The sequence below is a fragment of the Helicoverpa zea genome, chromosome 4, assembly GCF_022581195.2.
Source record: "Helicoverpa zea isolate HzStark_Cry1AcR chromosome 4, ilHelZeax1.1, whole genome shotgun sequence".
Classification (NCBI taxonomy): Eukaryota; Metazoa; Arthropoda; class Insecta; order Lepidoptera; family Noctuidae; genus Helicoverpa; species Helicoverpa zea.
Genome location: NC_061455.1, coordinates 2,474,486 through 2,491,710, shown reverse-complemented (window position 1 = coordinate 2,491,710; position 17,225 = coordinate 2,474,486). Strand labels below are relative to the sequence as shown.

Sequence of the window (17,225 nt, the reverse complement as noted above, 5' to 3'; positions counted from 1 at the left end):
AAGTTAGATGTTTGTTGCAGTATTACTTTGCCTGCTTTTTGTTATCATAATAGGTCTTTCCTTATGAATCACATTTCATGCTAATCTTTGTAAAACCTCTTGAAATTCCTTCTGCCAGTTCACATGATTGTATTGTAGATACCTGACCTACATCATGTTCATTTGTGAATTGGCGCGCAAAAGTTAGCTATTTTATTTTAGAAAATGTAGACTGAGATCTACATAATATAATGTACGCACAAACCACGGAGTAAAGAAAGAGTCATTTTGTTCTCCATGGTACAAACCCAATGATCTCATCAATATACCTACTATTTCAATAACGAAATAGCGACAAGTCTTGAGTAATTAAAAGGAAAAAGGTGTGTTAAAATAAAGTGACACACGTATTTGCACTGTTTATTCTTATTTCAATTACCACATAATTTTATACACGTCCCATCTTCCGATGGGTGCACAAACATTCATTTCATTCAGCATAATTCCCTTATTCACAAACACATAACATAATTTACAGCATTATTATTTACATTGTACTGTTTTAAAATGTTAAAATACAAAAAAAGGGTCTTAGTCAGTCCTTTATATAAAATAGTGTTACAAAAACAAAATTGGATTAGTTTCATGAATAAGGAAAAAATACACTTATATCTAATAACAACATAATTAAGTATGTTACAAACAGTGCTCGCTACGAATGGCTTCTGCCAATAATACATGGATTAGGAACCTGTTGGAGGTTCTGGATCCTCCATAGACAAGGCTCGTGGAGGTGGGGTGTGGGCGTTTAACTGGGAAAACACCTCTTTTTCACCCAACGCCAATGGGTCAGGCTGTGTTGCAGGAGAGGGACCAAACTCCATCATCGGAGAAGGTGACACTGGTCTAACCACCCCAGGTCCTGATGCCTCCTGCTCCTCCAAAAACCTGTCCATATAATCTGTGTGGCCCGGGTGTATTGTATACTTTTTTTTCTCCAACCGAGCCTTATTTGCAAATATATCATGCCGTTCTGTCTTTTTCCAAATGTAATAAAACTGTACCAGTTCACCAACAGACCGAGTCCTTACTTTATACTGTCTGATTAAATGGAAGTCCTTGCCATGGGCTTTGAGCCCATTTTCAAAGTTGCGACATTCTTCTTCTGACCACAGGCTTGCATGTGCAGGAGTTTGGGCAGATATACGCCGCCGCCTCAAGGCCTCCTCCACATTATGTCCACACTGCTGAAGCAGGTACAGAGCTTCTTCGTCATCTCTCAACTGTCTCCCTCGAGGAACAGCATCTATTCCTGTTGCCGAGTTCATAGCACTTATTTTCTTCATATATTCCTCTGTTACCTTTTCTTCTAACATAGTTGGGTTCCACAACAACTTGTCCTCATTTTCATATGGTAATGCATCATCATAGCTACACAAACCTTCAGGGATAGCAGCTTGGTAGTCACTACCAACCATAATAGTCTTTTTCCAGTCATCCTCATCGGGACTATAGTCATAGTCATCTTCTTCTTCTGAAGGCGGTCTGGACCCTGACCTAAGGCATCTTGTGGCTTCTGGACTAGTAGTCTCACTGTATAACTGCTGTAATGCTGATTCTGTCTTCTCAATCTCCTCGGGCACCACCTCCGGGGCCTGCTCAGGTATGGGCTTGTCCATGCTTCTGTCGTATCCGTACAGTGCTAGAAGTTCCTCCAAGGGCATATCCCCCTCTCGCTGAAGGCTATTGAGTTCTGCTTTGGGATCCTGTTGCTCTCCCGCCGCTAATGCTTCTTCTTCGTCAAGTGTTCTCTCGTCGTCAAAATCATTTACCATCATTTCAACAGAGGGCTCGAATAGAGACTTGTCGTTCCCCACGTCCATACTCGCATCGTGTTCGCTTACATTGGACACCAGCGCGCAATCTGACATGACTACCACGGTACCACACTATGGATATTGTATCACCAAAACATGATAAGTATTCAGTGTTTTTATAATTAATTTACGTAACTTAACATTTAAATAAATAGAAAACATTACAATTATGACATATTATGCGATTTTTAATAAATTATACGAAGAACAAAACAAAAATATTTTGACACGACAACCATAGGGCCTGTCAATTATTATTTTTTTAATTTTGACTTTGACGTCAAAGCGTAGACCACAGGCATTATAAACCTAAGCTTCAGTTATTAAATCTTCCATCATTTCATTAAAAATTATATCTTACACCTCTTATGTCCAAAATTGAATGTATACACGATCAATATTAAAACTAAAAGCATATTTTAAAACCCGAAAGCAAATGCAATAGAGAAAGGAGTGACAAGGCCGAATGGCATCAATTTTCTTTCATATCAGTGAGTCACGTCAACCAACCAATGTCAAATGCACTACTGTCAAACAAATGTCTGTCAAGTGAATGCGTTTCCTATCCTCCAAAGAATTGTTATTTGTATTATATAAAAATCAAATTAAAATGGTGTTTGGTAGTTTGTCGTTAATAATAAAATAAATTGTGGTTCCTCCGCCTCAAACAATCACAATGTTGCGGAACCTATTCATATTTTTTGTGGCAATCGTCAAAGTAACGCACAGTTTTTCGGACATCGGAAAATGGGATTTACCGCTGAACGGGGTGAGATTTAATTTTTCCCACTATGAAAGTTCACTAAATTACACAGGCATAATTACATCGTTTGTAGGCACAAATTTGTTATGCTCATTTACAAACGTTTGATAAGCTAGTAATGAAACCACTTGTGTATATTTTTCTGACTCATTCCTTCATGCTCGAGTATCTAAATAGCTATAAAGATAGGTAAATACAGTAACAATTGATATGTTAAGTCAATTTACCAATTTTAAAACCTCAAAAGAAGTGTATATTCATACAATTGATTGATAGAAATAAAAACAGGAAAAGTATTCAAAAAATGTTTTTTTTCCTCTAGATATGAACAAAAATAGTTCTTATATATGTTTTACTTTCCTATATTTATCTTTTCAATAGTAAAACTATAGATACTGCTATTATGTGCATTAATTTAATGTTTCTTAAAAAAAAGATTCATGAACTAAATCCTCACAAGCCATAAAGTTACTGCTTAAAAGTTCATCTTTTTTAATTTGATATCAAAAAGAAGGTCTGCAAACCTTGTTTATGATTTTTTTATTAATTTTAATTTCAGGACAGTTGTGTGTTTACACTAGCTAAGTCACTATTTAAGGATTCTCAGCTCATTATAATGTGTAAGTATTATAATCTATTAGTTAAAATAATTCTTCTATGTCTGCTTTATTTACACCATGTTCTTAGTAGTTTAACACCATTTGTAGCCAATCACAAACACTTAAGTATTAGTTCTTAATTTGAATCTTATAAGATTACCTCACCAACTATAAAAAAAAGTTTATCTAACAAAAGAGGTCAACAGATCTACAAAACTTTTTGTTATCATCATCAATAGCTTATTTTTTATTGGTCCGCTGGTGAACCGTGGACAAATTACTAAACATGCAATTTATTAAAAGGAGATCTACTGATTTCTGTTAGAAGCAGGATGCTTGCAGTACTACCATTAGTCAAATTAGGATGCCCTATAAAAGAAAAAAAAAATGAGTTTAAAGTCACATTTACTACATTACTGCTTGTAATTGCAATAAAATTTCAGTAATAAAACTTCTTCAGCCTGTGAAATTTGAAACAAAATAATTAAGTTAACAATACACTGCTTTTATCAGCAATTTAAATTGCAAACACTCTTAACTGAGACTGTTAATCATCAACTCTGTTATTCAAGGCTTTAAAGCTAATTGGTTTTTGTTGCAATATAAATTCTTTGTAGTAGGTATAGTTTTGAGAGGTGATAACTCGTAGATAAAATATAATTTGCCTGATTATAAACTTCCAGCCTTACTGATAAACGTGAATTAAATATAAGTAATACTTAAGGGCTGTTTAAGAAAATTCTTACTTATAAACGTTGTTTAAGCATGTCTTAACTAACATTTAATCACTATTTAAGACTTTAAGTAGTGATTAGTTAAAATGTTGCTTAGAAGGTGATTAGAGATTTTATAAGTAAGGGGGTTCATATCCATCCTGTGTGTAGTTGGTTGCCATGGTATTTAAATTGTTTGCATGATGATATAACAATTTTGAATTCAATTGGCTTAGGTATTTCTATGGGTTATTGGAAGTCGAAAAGTCTGAAAAGAGTCCTACAAAATGGTACCGGGTTGACAGGGTAATTGAGTTGTGTATGGTCTACAGGCCAACCATTAAAACACTGGTTCTCAGCTGTGTCTGTCTAAATACAAAGACAACCTCGAGATAGTTGGGAAAAAGCTAGGCAGATGATGAATTTTTAGTTAGTATTTTCAAATTGGCAAATACAAAAGCCTATTCTTCTAAACGTCTGAAATATTATTACATTGCTGCTTGTTGAATAGTTAAACAAACAATATGATTAGGATTAGAAATCTGAAGTACCCACCTTTGTTATCATATACATTTACCCATCATCATGTGGGTATAGCTTAGGCAATAAGTACGCTCAATATAAACTTATAAAAGAACCAAGTGCCCGGTAGGCACTACTCTTTAACGCAAGGTAAATCCATAAATGATTTTAGAAATAAAAGTATACTTAACATAATTATGCTATGTAGTTATCAAATCCCTCCTAAAAGCATTCATTTTGATTTGATTTTCAGATCATATTTGACCCATTGGTCCATTATGAATTGACTGATATGACCCACCCAAACACACTTGTCTGGCCAATGGATGCTCTTATATTCTATTATAGTTATGAAATTTTTACATAAAATATAAATCAAAAAGTATTTAAAAGTCCATACTTTACATAGTACAAAAAATTATCATGGACAAGGGTGTGGCATTTCTAAGAGTTTTTCTAACTATTATTGTCAATATTTAATTCAATAACGGTGCATGTAAGATAGTATCTTATCACTGGACATAGGCAAGTTATCTGATGCTTTTAAGATAAAACCTATTGTTATCAGTTTAACAGGGTTCTAGTATGTCGTGACTAATGTCGAATTGTATTTGTATACAACTGCAGTGTCATCTGTATTGAATAGATGCGGTAGTAATAATGTTACGTCCGTAGCGGTAATATAAAGTTAGAAGTAAATATATGTAAAACTAGCCTGCGATAGCGGTTTCATCCCTTCCCACAAGGGATCTTTTAGAACCCGAATAAAAAGAAGCTTATTAGCCTAACTCCACCAAAGTTGGTTCAGTCTTATGCGCGAAAAGAAGTGACAAACACACACATAAAATATTGGTCGGTCCTAGATGTCCTTTAGATCAACTCATAAACAAATAGCAAAAGTGTTAAATAAGTCAATTACGTATAATTAGTTATTAAGAGTCTTGTTTATACAGTTTTGTGAAACAGATGTTCAAAAAGACAATACTAATATGCATTTTTGTAACTATACTAGATGGAAAAACAATTTACCTTTCATACAACGCATTTACTTTCTCCCTAGTTTTTACAATGTCAAATAATAATGCTACTTATATCTAAATGGCTGTTGACGTCATATTTTCATATTTTGCACTCATGATGATAAATATGTCAGTGCCAAATTGCAAAATCAGAAATAAATATGAATCATCTGCCTAGCCTTTTGCTCAACTATATTGTGGTCAGCTTCCAGACAGCTCTGTGCAGCTATATTTTATAGCAAGCGACTGCCTATCTGACCTCCTCAATTTCAGACGCCTGATTATCAATATACTCCTGAAGTGTCACCTAATATAACTCAAACTCAAAGTCAAACTCAAAATATTTATTTGCATGTTAAGGTTGTACAGATCTTAAATATAGGTTTAGGTTCAGCTTAACATTAGTATACATGTCTTTGTAAGCCTAATATCTCTCCGGTCGTGTCGGATTGCCGTTCCATCGGGCTATGAGAGTAAAGGAATAGTGAGTGCACCTGTGTCTGCGCAAATGCATGTGCCCTATAATATGTCCTGCGCAGCTGGCTGATCTCTTTAGAGAGAACAATAGCCGTGGCCCGCCAATGGCCACCACGCCATAATTATTATATTAAAATTGAATAAATTTTCTTTCAGTCAAATGTGATATGGTGAATGCCACTGATGTGACGATCAACTACCAGTGGGCGAAGACAAGATGTTCACCCGATTACCTTCATTATTTCGAACAGGTATGCATCAGTATTTTTTACAGGAACTTCAGCATGTACCTAATAACATTAAAAACGAAAAAAGGAAAGAAAATAATAATATACTACTAATTTACTGAACCGATTTAAATAGAGTTAAGTACACAGATATACCACAGTACCTATACCTCATTGAAACCACATTTGCCACATCATCATCATTAATTTAAGAGCCTAGCTCCTTCCATTTACGCCTATCTAGCGCCAACTCCTGAACTTCCTTATACTACAACATTCACCTTCTCTTTAATTTGCTTGATGTAGCTAGTAGCTATATACCTTGGACGACCCCTTCCCCCTCTTTCCTTCGACCTTCCCTTCTACGATGTATTTGATAAAATCATCGTCACGTATAAGTCTTGCCACATAGGTTTGCTAATATCTACTGGAACAATACCTAACTTTATAGTTCAGTCAAACTAGTAAAAAAAATGTGGCCGTAAGAAGAATTTTAAATCTCACGCATTTATTTACCACTTCATTAATTTTTGGCGAAACTATTTTCATCCTTATATTCTCATAAATAAGGTTGAAATTGAAAAAAAGCTTTCGAGCTTGAATCCCCAGTTTCATGAGCATAAATATTTAGTAATAAGCTTAGTCATACGCCTATGTTTACACGCAATTTTCTATTTGATATAGTACAGTTTTTACTAGGTAACCCCTTTTGTTTATGAGCTAAATATTTAGTCTACGACTTTACCTAGGAATGCAGCTATTTCATTTTGAACCTTATTCTTACTAGGTAAGGGTACTTTTACGTTTAACGTAAAATCTTGCTCTGTTAAGGGTACCTTGTACTAAATACTAACTGAAAAACTTTGTACTCCCTTATTTTATGATAATTACATGCGTATAAGCTATTTCTCCCGGTATCTCGCATTTATATTAATAGTTGTGTCCCGCACATGGATAAAAATTAGTAGTAAATCAAAAACATATCTGATTCTAGTACGTATGTTTGTTGATTTTATGAGCTGTATCATAGCCCAAGAGCCAGTGACTGCCAGACCTTCGTTACTTTATAAAGGCTGATACTTTGTGTGTGCATCTGCCTTACAGTAGGTATACACGATAGACTATTACGAAGTTTGAATGACGGTTGCTTTGGAAGATATTAAAAAAAATACCTATTTAACATTTTTTTTTGACAGTCGTATTCTCCCTTATATTACAGCAGTCGTTGATTTCGCACAAGAGAAAAGACATAGGACATCAAAGTCTGTTTAAAGGTTAGGTCATATATTTTCTCCCGTATGAAATAAACAATCGCTGTCATAAAAATGGTCTATATTGAAGTCATTTTAAATATAAACTGAGACATTACAGTAAAAAGATAAAAGTTGGGATAGGTTAGGTTATTTTTAAACATCTTCTCAAGCAACCGTCAGTCAAACTTCGTAATAGTCTTTCGTTCATACTTACAGTAAGGTAGATACACACACAAAGTTTCAGCCTTTATAAAATAACGAAGGTCTGGCAGTTGCTGGCTCTCGATCTATTAGGTACTACCAGATGTCATCTAAGTTGATGCAGTAGCGTGAAAGAGGAACAAATATCCATACATACAAAGTTTCGCATTTATAATCTTAGTGGGATTTTTTATTATTTAATATTGACTTTTAAATACTTACCAATTGTTGTTTGCAGCAAGTAGTAGCATGTTCAAACAGAATCGAGCGCTCAATCGTCGATATAAACGGCACGACTATCTCTGTGATAAGGGAAGAGAAGACAAAGATCACTTGTCAGCATCCAAATCAAATCATCTTCCTCGAACCGACACAGCCTGAAGTCACGAAAAAGGATGGGGTACCTACAGTGTCAGTAAGTATATTTTTTACTACGCTAGTATCCTCCTACCTCACAATTTAGTTGGGAACATGAATTCTATGCATAGAAAAGAAAATCCCTATAGCTCTCTATAGAGCTCTGTGTTTCAGAAGGCACGTTGAATTGGTGGACCCCGGCCGTCGTTTGAACATCTTTAGCAGTCGTTATGGTAATCAGAAACCAGGCAGTCTGACTCGATACCCCTTAGCCCTAGGCCAAAATAGTCAGAAGCCAGCCAGAGAAATTCTGTCTTGCCTAGGTAACTGGGTTGTGAAGGTCAGATAGGATAGGCAGGTGCTCCTAGTAAAATACGGTTCTACATACTGTTAGACTGGAAGCTGACCACAAATTTGCGAAAAGGCATTGCATATCATGATGCAAAATTGCAATTTTAATATAAAATACTAATATGTTTTTCCCTCTTCCACAGAAATCAGCCCGCCACACGCTACTAACAGTGGACACTGAAGGCATTTACGTCTTGAAAATGACCCTCACGTCTACCAAGCAGTTCAAAGCAGTCGCCAGCATAGAGATGGCGGCGCCTTCGGGGTACCTGTCTGCTGCCATATGGCCATTGTTACCGGTAAGTTCAGTAAATCCACGGAGGAAGGAAAGATGAACGGAGATGCTCTAAGGAAGGTAGGTCAGGCGCCTTCTTCTAGGCCAAGTAAAGTGGTCAGTTACTTTTAAACTGATGAGGCGTAGTAACGTATGGTAGTCCTGACCAAAACGTTCAGTTACTCAACAAACGAGGCGTTCGGGTTTCTTAAGACATATGTCGAAGATTGGTCTTGATAAATTGTTGATGTGGTTTTAAAAAAATGAGGGCGGAGCTAGTCACGTGCCTCGTCCCGCGAACATCAGAATTTTAGCGCGCTACTTTTTTAGGAGATTTTGCGTTATGACATGGCAGATAGTTATTTGGTTCTCCATGGTATTTTGTAACACCAGTTCTTTTTGTGATCTATAAATCAAAGTTCTATTAAAATTGAATTATTTCTTTCTTTTTCGATTGTTTTAGTGTTTAACTTAATTATATATACACTTATATAATCTAATCATACATTTGCCTACCTTTATTTTAAGAGCATACACTAACTGTTGTTTCTCATATTTTTAAGATTGTCTTTATGTATCTTAGTTACAGTTAGGTACAAAAATGTATTTGTCCGCAGTTCTTCGGTGTAATGTGCGGAGTCTACACACTACTATGCACCGGCTGGTTGCTAGTCTGTTGGTTACAATGGCGGGATCTGCTCCGCATACAGTACTGGATAGGCGGCGTCGCGTTGTTAGGCATGGTCGAAAGTGCCACGTATTACGGCGTTTATTCGTCTATTAATAGTTCTGGGTAAGTGTTTTTAATTTTTTTAAGTTGGGTATTGATGTGGGTGTTATGGTATGAAAATAATATATCCTGAATTAAAAAGTATATTCTTGCCCTCTTATTACTAAACAGAGTAAAGTTTAAATCGATTAAAGTGTATATAATTATACCTTTCTTGTTCCTCATCATCATCATCAGCCTATCGCAGTCCACTGCTGGACATAGGCCTCTCCAAGTGCACGCCACTGAGATCTATTTTCGGCTACTCGCATCCAGCTCCTGCCAGCCGTCTTGCGCAAGTCATCACTCCACCGTGCCTGAGGACGTCCTACACTACGTTTGCCGAGGCGCGGTCTCCACTCTAGAACTCGTTTACCCCAACGGTTATCGGTTCTTCGGCTAATATGGCCAGCCCACTGCCACTTCAGCTTGCTGATTCGGTGGGCTATGTCGATGACCTTGGTTCTCTGACGGATTACCTCATTTCTGATGCGATCCCTCAGAGAAATGCCGAGCATAGCCCTTTCCATAGCCCGCTGAGCGACTTTAAACTTGTGAACCAGCCGTACCGATAGTGTCCACGTTTCGGCTCCTTGTTCCTCAGTGTAACTGTAATCCCTGTTTGTCATGTAATCATTATTTTAAATTGAGGAATTTCTTATAAGATCCCTTTACAATCTCAATGGGCGACCCCTTAGAGCACTATAATCCTTATATGATTCGCCGTGGAAAGCATTCCGAGACAATTGTTTGAAATGTCTTTCATTCATAGCGTAGGTTGACTTTGATCAAGCGATCTGCTTTTAAATTGCATAAAATTGTTTTTTTTTAGACTATTAAAACTTAAAAATGTTATTCTGGTGTTTTTGCAGTTATTTCAATGCGGAGGTGTACATGTTTGCGGAGTGGATCTCAGTAGCGAAGAGGGCGCTTGCGAGGATGCTGGTCATCATTGTGTCCCTAGGATTTGGAATTGTCAAGTAAGCCCTCTCTTTAACTTAATTGCTATAGGTCTGCAATAATTCTTCAACAAAAACCCAGCAAATGTTTTTTTATATCTTCAAAAAAGGTTTTGATAATCTTAATACTAAATTCCGAAATAAACTGGATTATAAATAACATACATTTAATTATTTAAAAAAAACTTTTTCGCATTTGGTAAGTTTAAAAAAAAATGTATTAATGTTTTTTTTTTTTGTAATTGAGAACTAATTTGCTCTATGTACGCGAACTTTCATAAAACAACTTAATTGAAGTTAGGATTAATGTTTAGCGATCGAAAAGTCTAACATGTAAATTATTACTCCCCAAGTATTTTGCAAGTTATAATTTTTTCCTCAGACCCCGTCTAGGCCCAGCTCTACAACGCGTAGTAGGCACAGGGGTCCTATGGGGCATCCTCGGCGGCATCAACGCCTGGCTGCGCCTGCACCACAAGGCTAACGACTCCAACAGGGACCTGCTACTGTCCGAAGTGCCGCTGTCCTTGTTAGATAGTGCGATATGCTGGTGGGTGTTTGTGTCACTCGCACACACTATGCGGACGCTGCAGTTAAGGAGGTGAGAAATGAGGTTAATTAAAGTGTTTTTGAAATAATGTCAAAATAATTTATAGCTCTTAGTAGTAGGAGGAAGGACAAGGCAAGGTACAGAAATGGAAGTTAATTTTCTACACATCTTACAAAATAATACAAAACCTCATTGGCTTGATAGTAATGATGTAAATGTTCTCATAGACTACGTATTTGTGCCTTTCTGTCATCGTTGAACTATGTAAATATTGAATCTGAAACAGCATACCAACATGCAAGGACGACATTGATACCGTGCGGGAGATATTTGCCGCTCGGAATGTTAAGCTTGGTAATTCCTTTAGTGTGAAAGCAGTGTCCCAAGTATCGTATAAATTCAAAAATGCTAATTATTTGTTTGTATTTGTTCCAGAAACAACATAAAGTTATCGTTGTACAGACATTTCACGAACACGCTGATATTCGCTGTGATATCTTCCGTGGTTTTCATGTTATACTCAATCAAGTCATACAGAGTGCTTCCTTGTATCACCGTAAGTAAACATTTTTTATTTTCTTCATTATAAATCTTCATATCGGGTCAAATCTATATCATGTGACCAATGGTTAGACGCGCAGTGAGCGAATCTATCCAAAGGCATTTAAATGTGAAAACCGCCAATTTTCGACTTGAGCGGTGTTGTAAGCTAAGGGACGATATACTAACCAGTATATTAACGTATTTTATTTAATGTGATTAGGTACGACACACCTGATATATGAATCTAAACACTGTATGTTGAGGTAGAGGCTGATACATACTGTTACTAATTTAAAATTCATCGCATTCCTTCCCTAGATTACCTTTATAGAGCTAAAAAAGATTTTTATTCTAGTTTTATCTTTTCGAGAAAAAAGCTTTTTCATGGGAAATCATCAAATGACTCCCGCTTGACGCAGAGAAATGCTTTATCAAGTTCAATGTTAAAAATGAACAATTTTTGACTTTTGTATCTCATTTTGTCTTTGTATTCCGCAGAAATCGCCAAAAGGGCCTCAGATTTCATTATTTTCCTTTTTACCCCTAGGAATGGAAAGAAGTATGGATGGACGAGGCGTACTGGCACATGTTGTTCGCGAGCGTCCTGACCGTCATCATGGTGCTGTGGCGGCCCACCAACAACAACCAGCGGTACGCCTTCACGCCTCTGCTCGACAATGCTGATGATGATGAAGGTAAGACATTTAACCGACTTTAAAATAAGAGGTGCTCACGACCGGTAGATGGGGTGGAAACTAGGTCCTGAATAAGATGGTGGGAGAATCTAGTAAATCTTCTACATAAAATGGTGGGAATATTGCATTGTTGGATTATGTGAAATGACGATGGGAAGGGTCAGAAGTGGTCAGGAAAAAAAAATCGTTTCCAGTTCGGGATTGAAAATGGGTCTTTTACTATTTCTTTTGTGATGTAAGAATAATACTGTAGTTTCATCAAAATCTTTCCAGTAGTTTATAAAATACCTGTAATACCGTGTCTCTGCAAATAAAGATTCTTATTCATAAAAGTGTAATCACCATTCAAATTGTCGTGTATTTCACACATTTCTAAAAATACCTTATCCCCTTTACAGAAGAAGAAGAACAATTCGTAAACGACGCGTACGGCGTTAAGATGCGCGGCACGAACTCGACGACCGACGCGGCCGACGCTCGCGACGCCGCCGACCAGACCAACACGCTAGACTCAGATCTGCGCTGGGTGGAGGAGAACATCCCCACCAGCACCCTACCATTGCTAGACTCGGACGAAGAAATCATTAACACCAAGTTCGAAGTGTCCAAAATGCAGTAATTACTTAAGTGTATAAATAAAGTATTATGTAACTGTGATGTTTTGGGTTTTTTTTGTAGGCACCTCTTTTTAACCGACTTTCCATAATGGAGCTTCTAAATTTGTCGGATCTGTTTTTCTATTCCTATAGTTACATTTCCTCATTGAGCAAGCGTGGTGATTAATGCTCAATCCTTCTCCGTGTGAGAGGAGGCCTGTGCCAAAAAGGCTGTAACAGTAACGGTATAGATATAGTGGTTGGTTCCATTTTATATTATTTTTTTTTTCTATAGGGGATAAGTTAGTCATAAAGAGGTTTAATGAAAATTAACTACACAAAAATCAAGTGAAACATTATCCAAATAAAAAACATTCTGTAGCTATATAACTTTTATTTATACATACACATTTAAATATATTTGTTCTTTAGACACGATCTTTGGTATATAAAATATAATATTGGTATATGGCCACAATACATTAGGTTAAAATGGAAGTTAATAGAATTCAGTCGATACAGCATAAATGGAAAATCAGTAATACATTATAACAATAATTTAAGATAATTATATGAAACTATAGTCTATAATTAAAATACTTTGTGCTCTCTTAGAATGTAATGGAAAACTTTCAATGGAAATTATGATCAGAATATCATTTTTAAATGCGCAATAATTGGCACTAAATAATGCGCAAATATTAAAATCAAGAATAAAACATAGACAACAACAACTGCAGATGATTTTAAAATATTCATGTATTCCAATTTGAATCTTAGAGCCTACAACTTTAGACTCTATTTTGTAAAACCGCTAGAGGCGCGGGCTGTTTGCACATAGATATCGCCGATTGGCGAACTAAACATATGTCTTTTGTTAAGACTTACATTTAATAGCTGAAAATACTAAAATAGGTTTCTTAATATCTTTATTCCCTATCCTTCAACCAATAGCTTGTAGATGACGAAGTGACGACGCATATTATACATTTTTTGGACATAACTTAGAACCTTATTACAAGTAGTTAAGGTTCTCATTTGCATCACATTTCTTCTGAAACCATAAACCGGATGCATAAAATGTCGAAACCGGAATTACTTTAAACTAATCGGACCCATATCCGACCGTAGGGTCTAACATTGTTATGATTATTAATAGAACTTTGACATCGGTATTTCGTCACCACACAGCCAAATATTACGACTACACTTAACAATCACGTATATGTTATCTAAATCTCATTTGTATTCAACGGAGCTTCCGAACCGCGGTCACAGCCACGGCGATGCACCTATCCATACATAAAATAAAATATCATTCCTAATTTGGTATCTTATTCGCAATTCAATTAACTTAAAATACTACAGGGGCCCGATTCTCCTAATTTTACTTAAGCGACATACGATTCACGTTCGACTCGATTCGACTGAGATCCAATCCCGACTCGATTACGATTGAAGCGTATGTGGCATTCCGCTATTTTTTCTTTGAAATAAACGTTTTTATCCTTTTCTGTTATTCAATCATGAATCATTTTGTCTGCAAATGATTTACGATTGCAAAATGATTGTACAGCAAACTACCGTATAGACCAAAATCACCAAAATAGCAGACCAATCGCACACCAATCAAATGTCAATCGAATACGATTGGTCTTTTTTTAGTAGCAGAATGCCCGATATGGTTAAAACTGCTATTGCGATCATATTGCGATTCGATTTCTATTCGATTTTGACATTATTAACTTAGGAGAATCGGGCCCCTGTAACAATACAAGTCTGGAAGATTAGGCGTATAAATTTTAAAATAATGCATTGTTCTTTATGGTCTAAAAAGAGAATAATTCTTAATTAAGTCATTATAATTTTTGCTAAATGGATACTGCAAATAGTATCTTAATTCTCTTAGAAGCTTGAAAACCAATAAAACAAGGTCCTACTTAATTGTTATCGTAATAAAATTCATAATCTTCCGGCTCATCAGGTATTTGGGGAGGGTCCTTAGGTATGTCAATGCCTTCAGCGTCAAGTAATCGAACTTTTATGTCCATCGACAGTAGGGTTTCCAGGTCATTTTCGAACGACTTGCTCGACATTTTCTCCTTCAGAAGCGCATTTATACCATCCGTCCAGTAGTCGAATATCTGATCATCAGGTGCGACAAAGTCTAAAGAAGTAACTTCAGCAGACTTGATGATCAGAGAGAATGCTAAATGGGGCGTTATCTTCCGTCCCCTTAAATCCTTCATATGTGGACAGTCTTTGCCAGTTATAACACACTTCATATCAGTCACTGGTAATTTGTTACCAAGTTCCTCTAAACTTGGAGTACTTTTTTCATCACAGTCTCCATAATGCAATACTTTGTGGTTCGGAGATAGCCGAACAAACCAAAACTTGTCTTTGATCCTTTGACCTCTGGCTGAATACTTTTTGAACCTTGTTCCTCCAACTAAGACCCCTAATCTTTGCTGTTGGATGAGATCAATAATTTCAGGGGTTATTTTCTCTTTTAGTTCAACAATGGGTCTTGCGTGGGACTCCCATACTTCCCTGTTATTTCTCTCCTGCTGCCATAGCTGAGTAATTTCAGTGTATGTCAGTTGGTTTATCTTTTGTCTAAACTTGTCAAACCCTTTGGGAGACGATGATAGTGCCCTGCTTATTTGCTCCCTGACTACACTGGAAACTTTAATAAAATCTTCCGCAGTAGCTCTCATTTCTTTCCAAGTCTTATTTAGAAGAACTATGCAAATGCAAAACAGTTCTTCAAAAGGTCTGTCATGAGTGAAGAATAGAGGGTGATAAGTTTGCCCTTGTTCACTAGGTGGATCCCCTACATGTAGAATGTCACAGAGTAACTTGACCAATTCCACACTTGTCTTGCCGAAGGGACATTCATGTTCATCAGCTCTACAGCTATTTTCCAACACAATTTTTGTGTATTCTTCTGAGTAGTTCCTTGCAAAGTACAGCATACAGTCCAATGCTAACACTCCAGGTGGCACTTCATTAAAATCTTTTATCGGATCAATCTCGCATTTGAACCCAAGCTTTTTGTCTTTCGAGTAACTCCCAAGTGGACGTCTCATGGTGACCTCAATGTTAGGGTTGTTATCATTTTCAAAAGCAACTTTCCTAAGTTCATTGATCTTTTCCTGGGATTCCTTTTCTTGGGCATCAGCTCGCTGTCTCATTTTAGGTTCTAGTAGACCAAGCATAAGTGTTTGTAGAACATAGAGTTGGTGAGCCAGTTCAGTACCCAGACCCTGTTCTGAAGCATTCTTAGAAAACTCACTGGCACCAATGAGGTTCTCATAAATTACAGACCTAACCTGCTTCGAAGATAATGTAGCTGCAATAGTTTTTCTCTTTGTCATGTCAGCTTTAGAAAATATTGCATTTATAAGAGCTATAGCATTCTGCTGGATAATACTGTCTTGGTGAGTGTTCTGTAAATGTGAGATCAGGCTTGGAATGGTAATCTCTTTCTCTACATGTGAATTCTTTGAACTATTAAGTACAATGTTCTCAAGTATTGATAAACAACACTGAATCACTTTAGAATCTTGAGTATTAGCTTGGTTACTAACAAAACTAGCAACTTTGTTGATAAATTGATTTTCAAGTATGTCCCAGAATATAACTCCATGGTCCATCAGTTCCACAAAAGTGACGAGAGCGTATTTGAGCGATTTACCCTTGAACTTACCATTTTCTATATTGTTTATGATTAGTGTCAAACCTTTTTTGTTAATAAATTCAAGTGCGAAGGTGAGATCACTGCTTAATACGGACAACTTAGTGAGGGCAGCAATTTGATCGACCTCCGAGGCATTGTTTATCTTTCCCAGGATATCCTGGACAGTTTTGGCAGCCGACAATTCCAAACGTAAAACAGATCCGTTCTTTATTTCATTGCGATTTTTCTCCGTTATATAATTCTGGTTGTTGCTTTCGGAAAATTGTAGAGCGTAATTCTCAGGGTCGGGGAGACCCCAAGGCTTGCAAAGAAGTTGTATGATGCTCGATAAGGGCTGGCTTTGATCGAATTCCATCAACTGTGGTACCTTGTCGGGAGCATTGAGCATCTCCACGGCGATCTTGAGGATCGTAGAATCCTTCTCTTTTGTTGCCGACGGCATTTTTATTGGTTTAGTAGACATTTATTGAACATTTGACACGAAGACAATCACCACAACACACCACACCTCGCGAATTTACGTCTAATTTCCCCGTTTATTGTTGACACTTCTCGAACTGTAACTGTCAAAATTGACAATGTTATTTTCTAGCGTTTGCGTTCCGTTTGCGGAAAACACCTTAGATACAAATAAAATTGATTGATAAACATAGTGAGCCTTTTTGTTTTCATTCCTAGATAAACACTTGGTGATGTCACAATACTACATCATAATCATATCCCTGACCCACGTCAGAGAGTCAGGGATATGGTCACTGGCAAAAAATTCACGAATCCTATCGGGCGGTACTTGCTATA

At 36.7% G+C, this 17,225-nt stretch overlaps 3 protein-coding genes across 3 annotated transcripts; 1 reads left to right on the top strand and 2 right to left on the bottom strand.

Moving 5' to 3' along the window:
- Positions 1-387: 387 nt before the first annotated feature.
- LOC124630009 (mesoderm induction early response protein 1) lies at positions 388-2,124 on the bottom strand. Its single transcript, XM_047163711.1, has one exon. It carries the CDS (start codon positions 1,908-1,910, stop codon positions 723-725), a length of 1,188 nt encoding a protein of 395 aa, XP_047019667.1. The 5' UTR covers positions 1,911-2,124; the 3' UTR covers positions 388-722.
- A 161-nt stretch (positions 2,125-2,285) lies between these two features.
- On the top strand, positions 2,286-12,785 carry LOC124630008 (transmembrane protein 87A). Its single transcript, XM_047163710.1, has 11 exons — positions 2,286-2,625; positions 3,179-3,239; positions 6,106-6,200; positions 7,869-8,045; positions 8,482-8,637; positions 9,230-9,405; positions 10,254-10,361; positions 10,723-10,941; positions 11,326-11,446; positions 11,981-12,128; positions 12,527-12,785. The coding sequence occupies exons 1-11, from the start codon at positions 2,533-2,535 to the stop codon at positions 12,745-12,747; spliced, it is 1,575 nt and encodes a 524-aa protein (XP_047019666.1). The 5' UTR covers positions 2,286-2,532; the 3' UTR covers positions 12,748-12,785.
- A 1,584-nt stretch (positions 12,786-14,369) lies between these two features.
- On the bottom strand, positions 14,370-16,966 carry LOC124630025 (engulfment and cell motility protein 1). Its single transcript, XM_047163726.1, has one exon. The coding sequence runs from the start codon at positions 16,888-16,890 to the stop codon at positions 14,665-14,667; it is 2,226 nt and encodes a 741-aa protein (XP_047019682.1). The 5' UTR covers positions 16,891-16,966; the 3' UTR covers positions 14,370-14,664.
- Between the last annotated feature and the right edge of the window lie 259 nt (positions 16,967-17,225).

Excerpts from the sequence above, each read along its gene's own strand:
- LOC124630025 (XM_047163726.1), bottom strand. The coding sequence starts at position 16,890 with ATGTCTACTAAACCAATAAAAATGCCGTCGGCAACAAAAGAGAAGGAT.
- LOC124630008 (XM_047163710.1), top strand. The coding sequence starts at position 2,533 with ATGTTGCGGAACCTATTCATATTTTTTGTGGCAATCGTCAAAGTAACG. Across the intron at positions 2,626-3,178 it reads GGGATTTACCGCTGAACGGG|GACAGTTGTGTGTTTACACT; the intron begins GTGAGATTTAAT and ends TTTTAATTTCAG. Across the intron at positions 9,406-10,253 it reads TCGTCTATTAATAGTTCTGG|TTATTTCAATGCGGAGGTGT; the intron begins GTAAGTGTTTTT and ends GTGTTTTTGCAG.
- LOC124630009 (XM_047163711.1), bottom strand. The coding sequence starts at position 1,910 with ATGTCAGATTGCGCGCTGGTGTCCAATGTAAGCGAACACGATGCGAGT.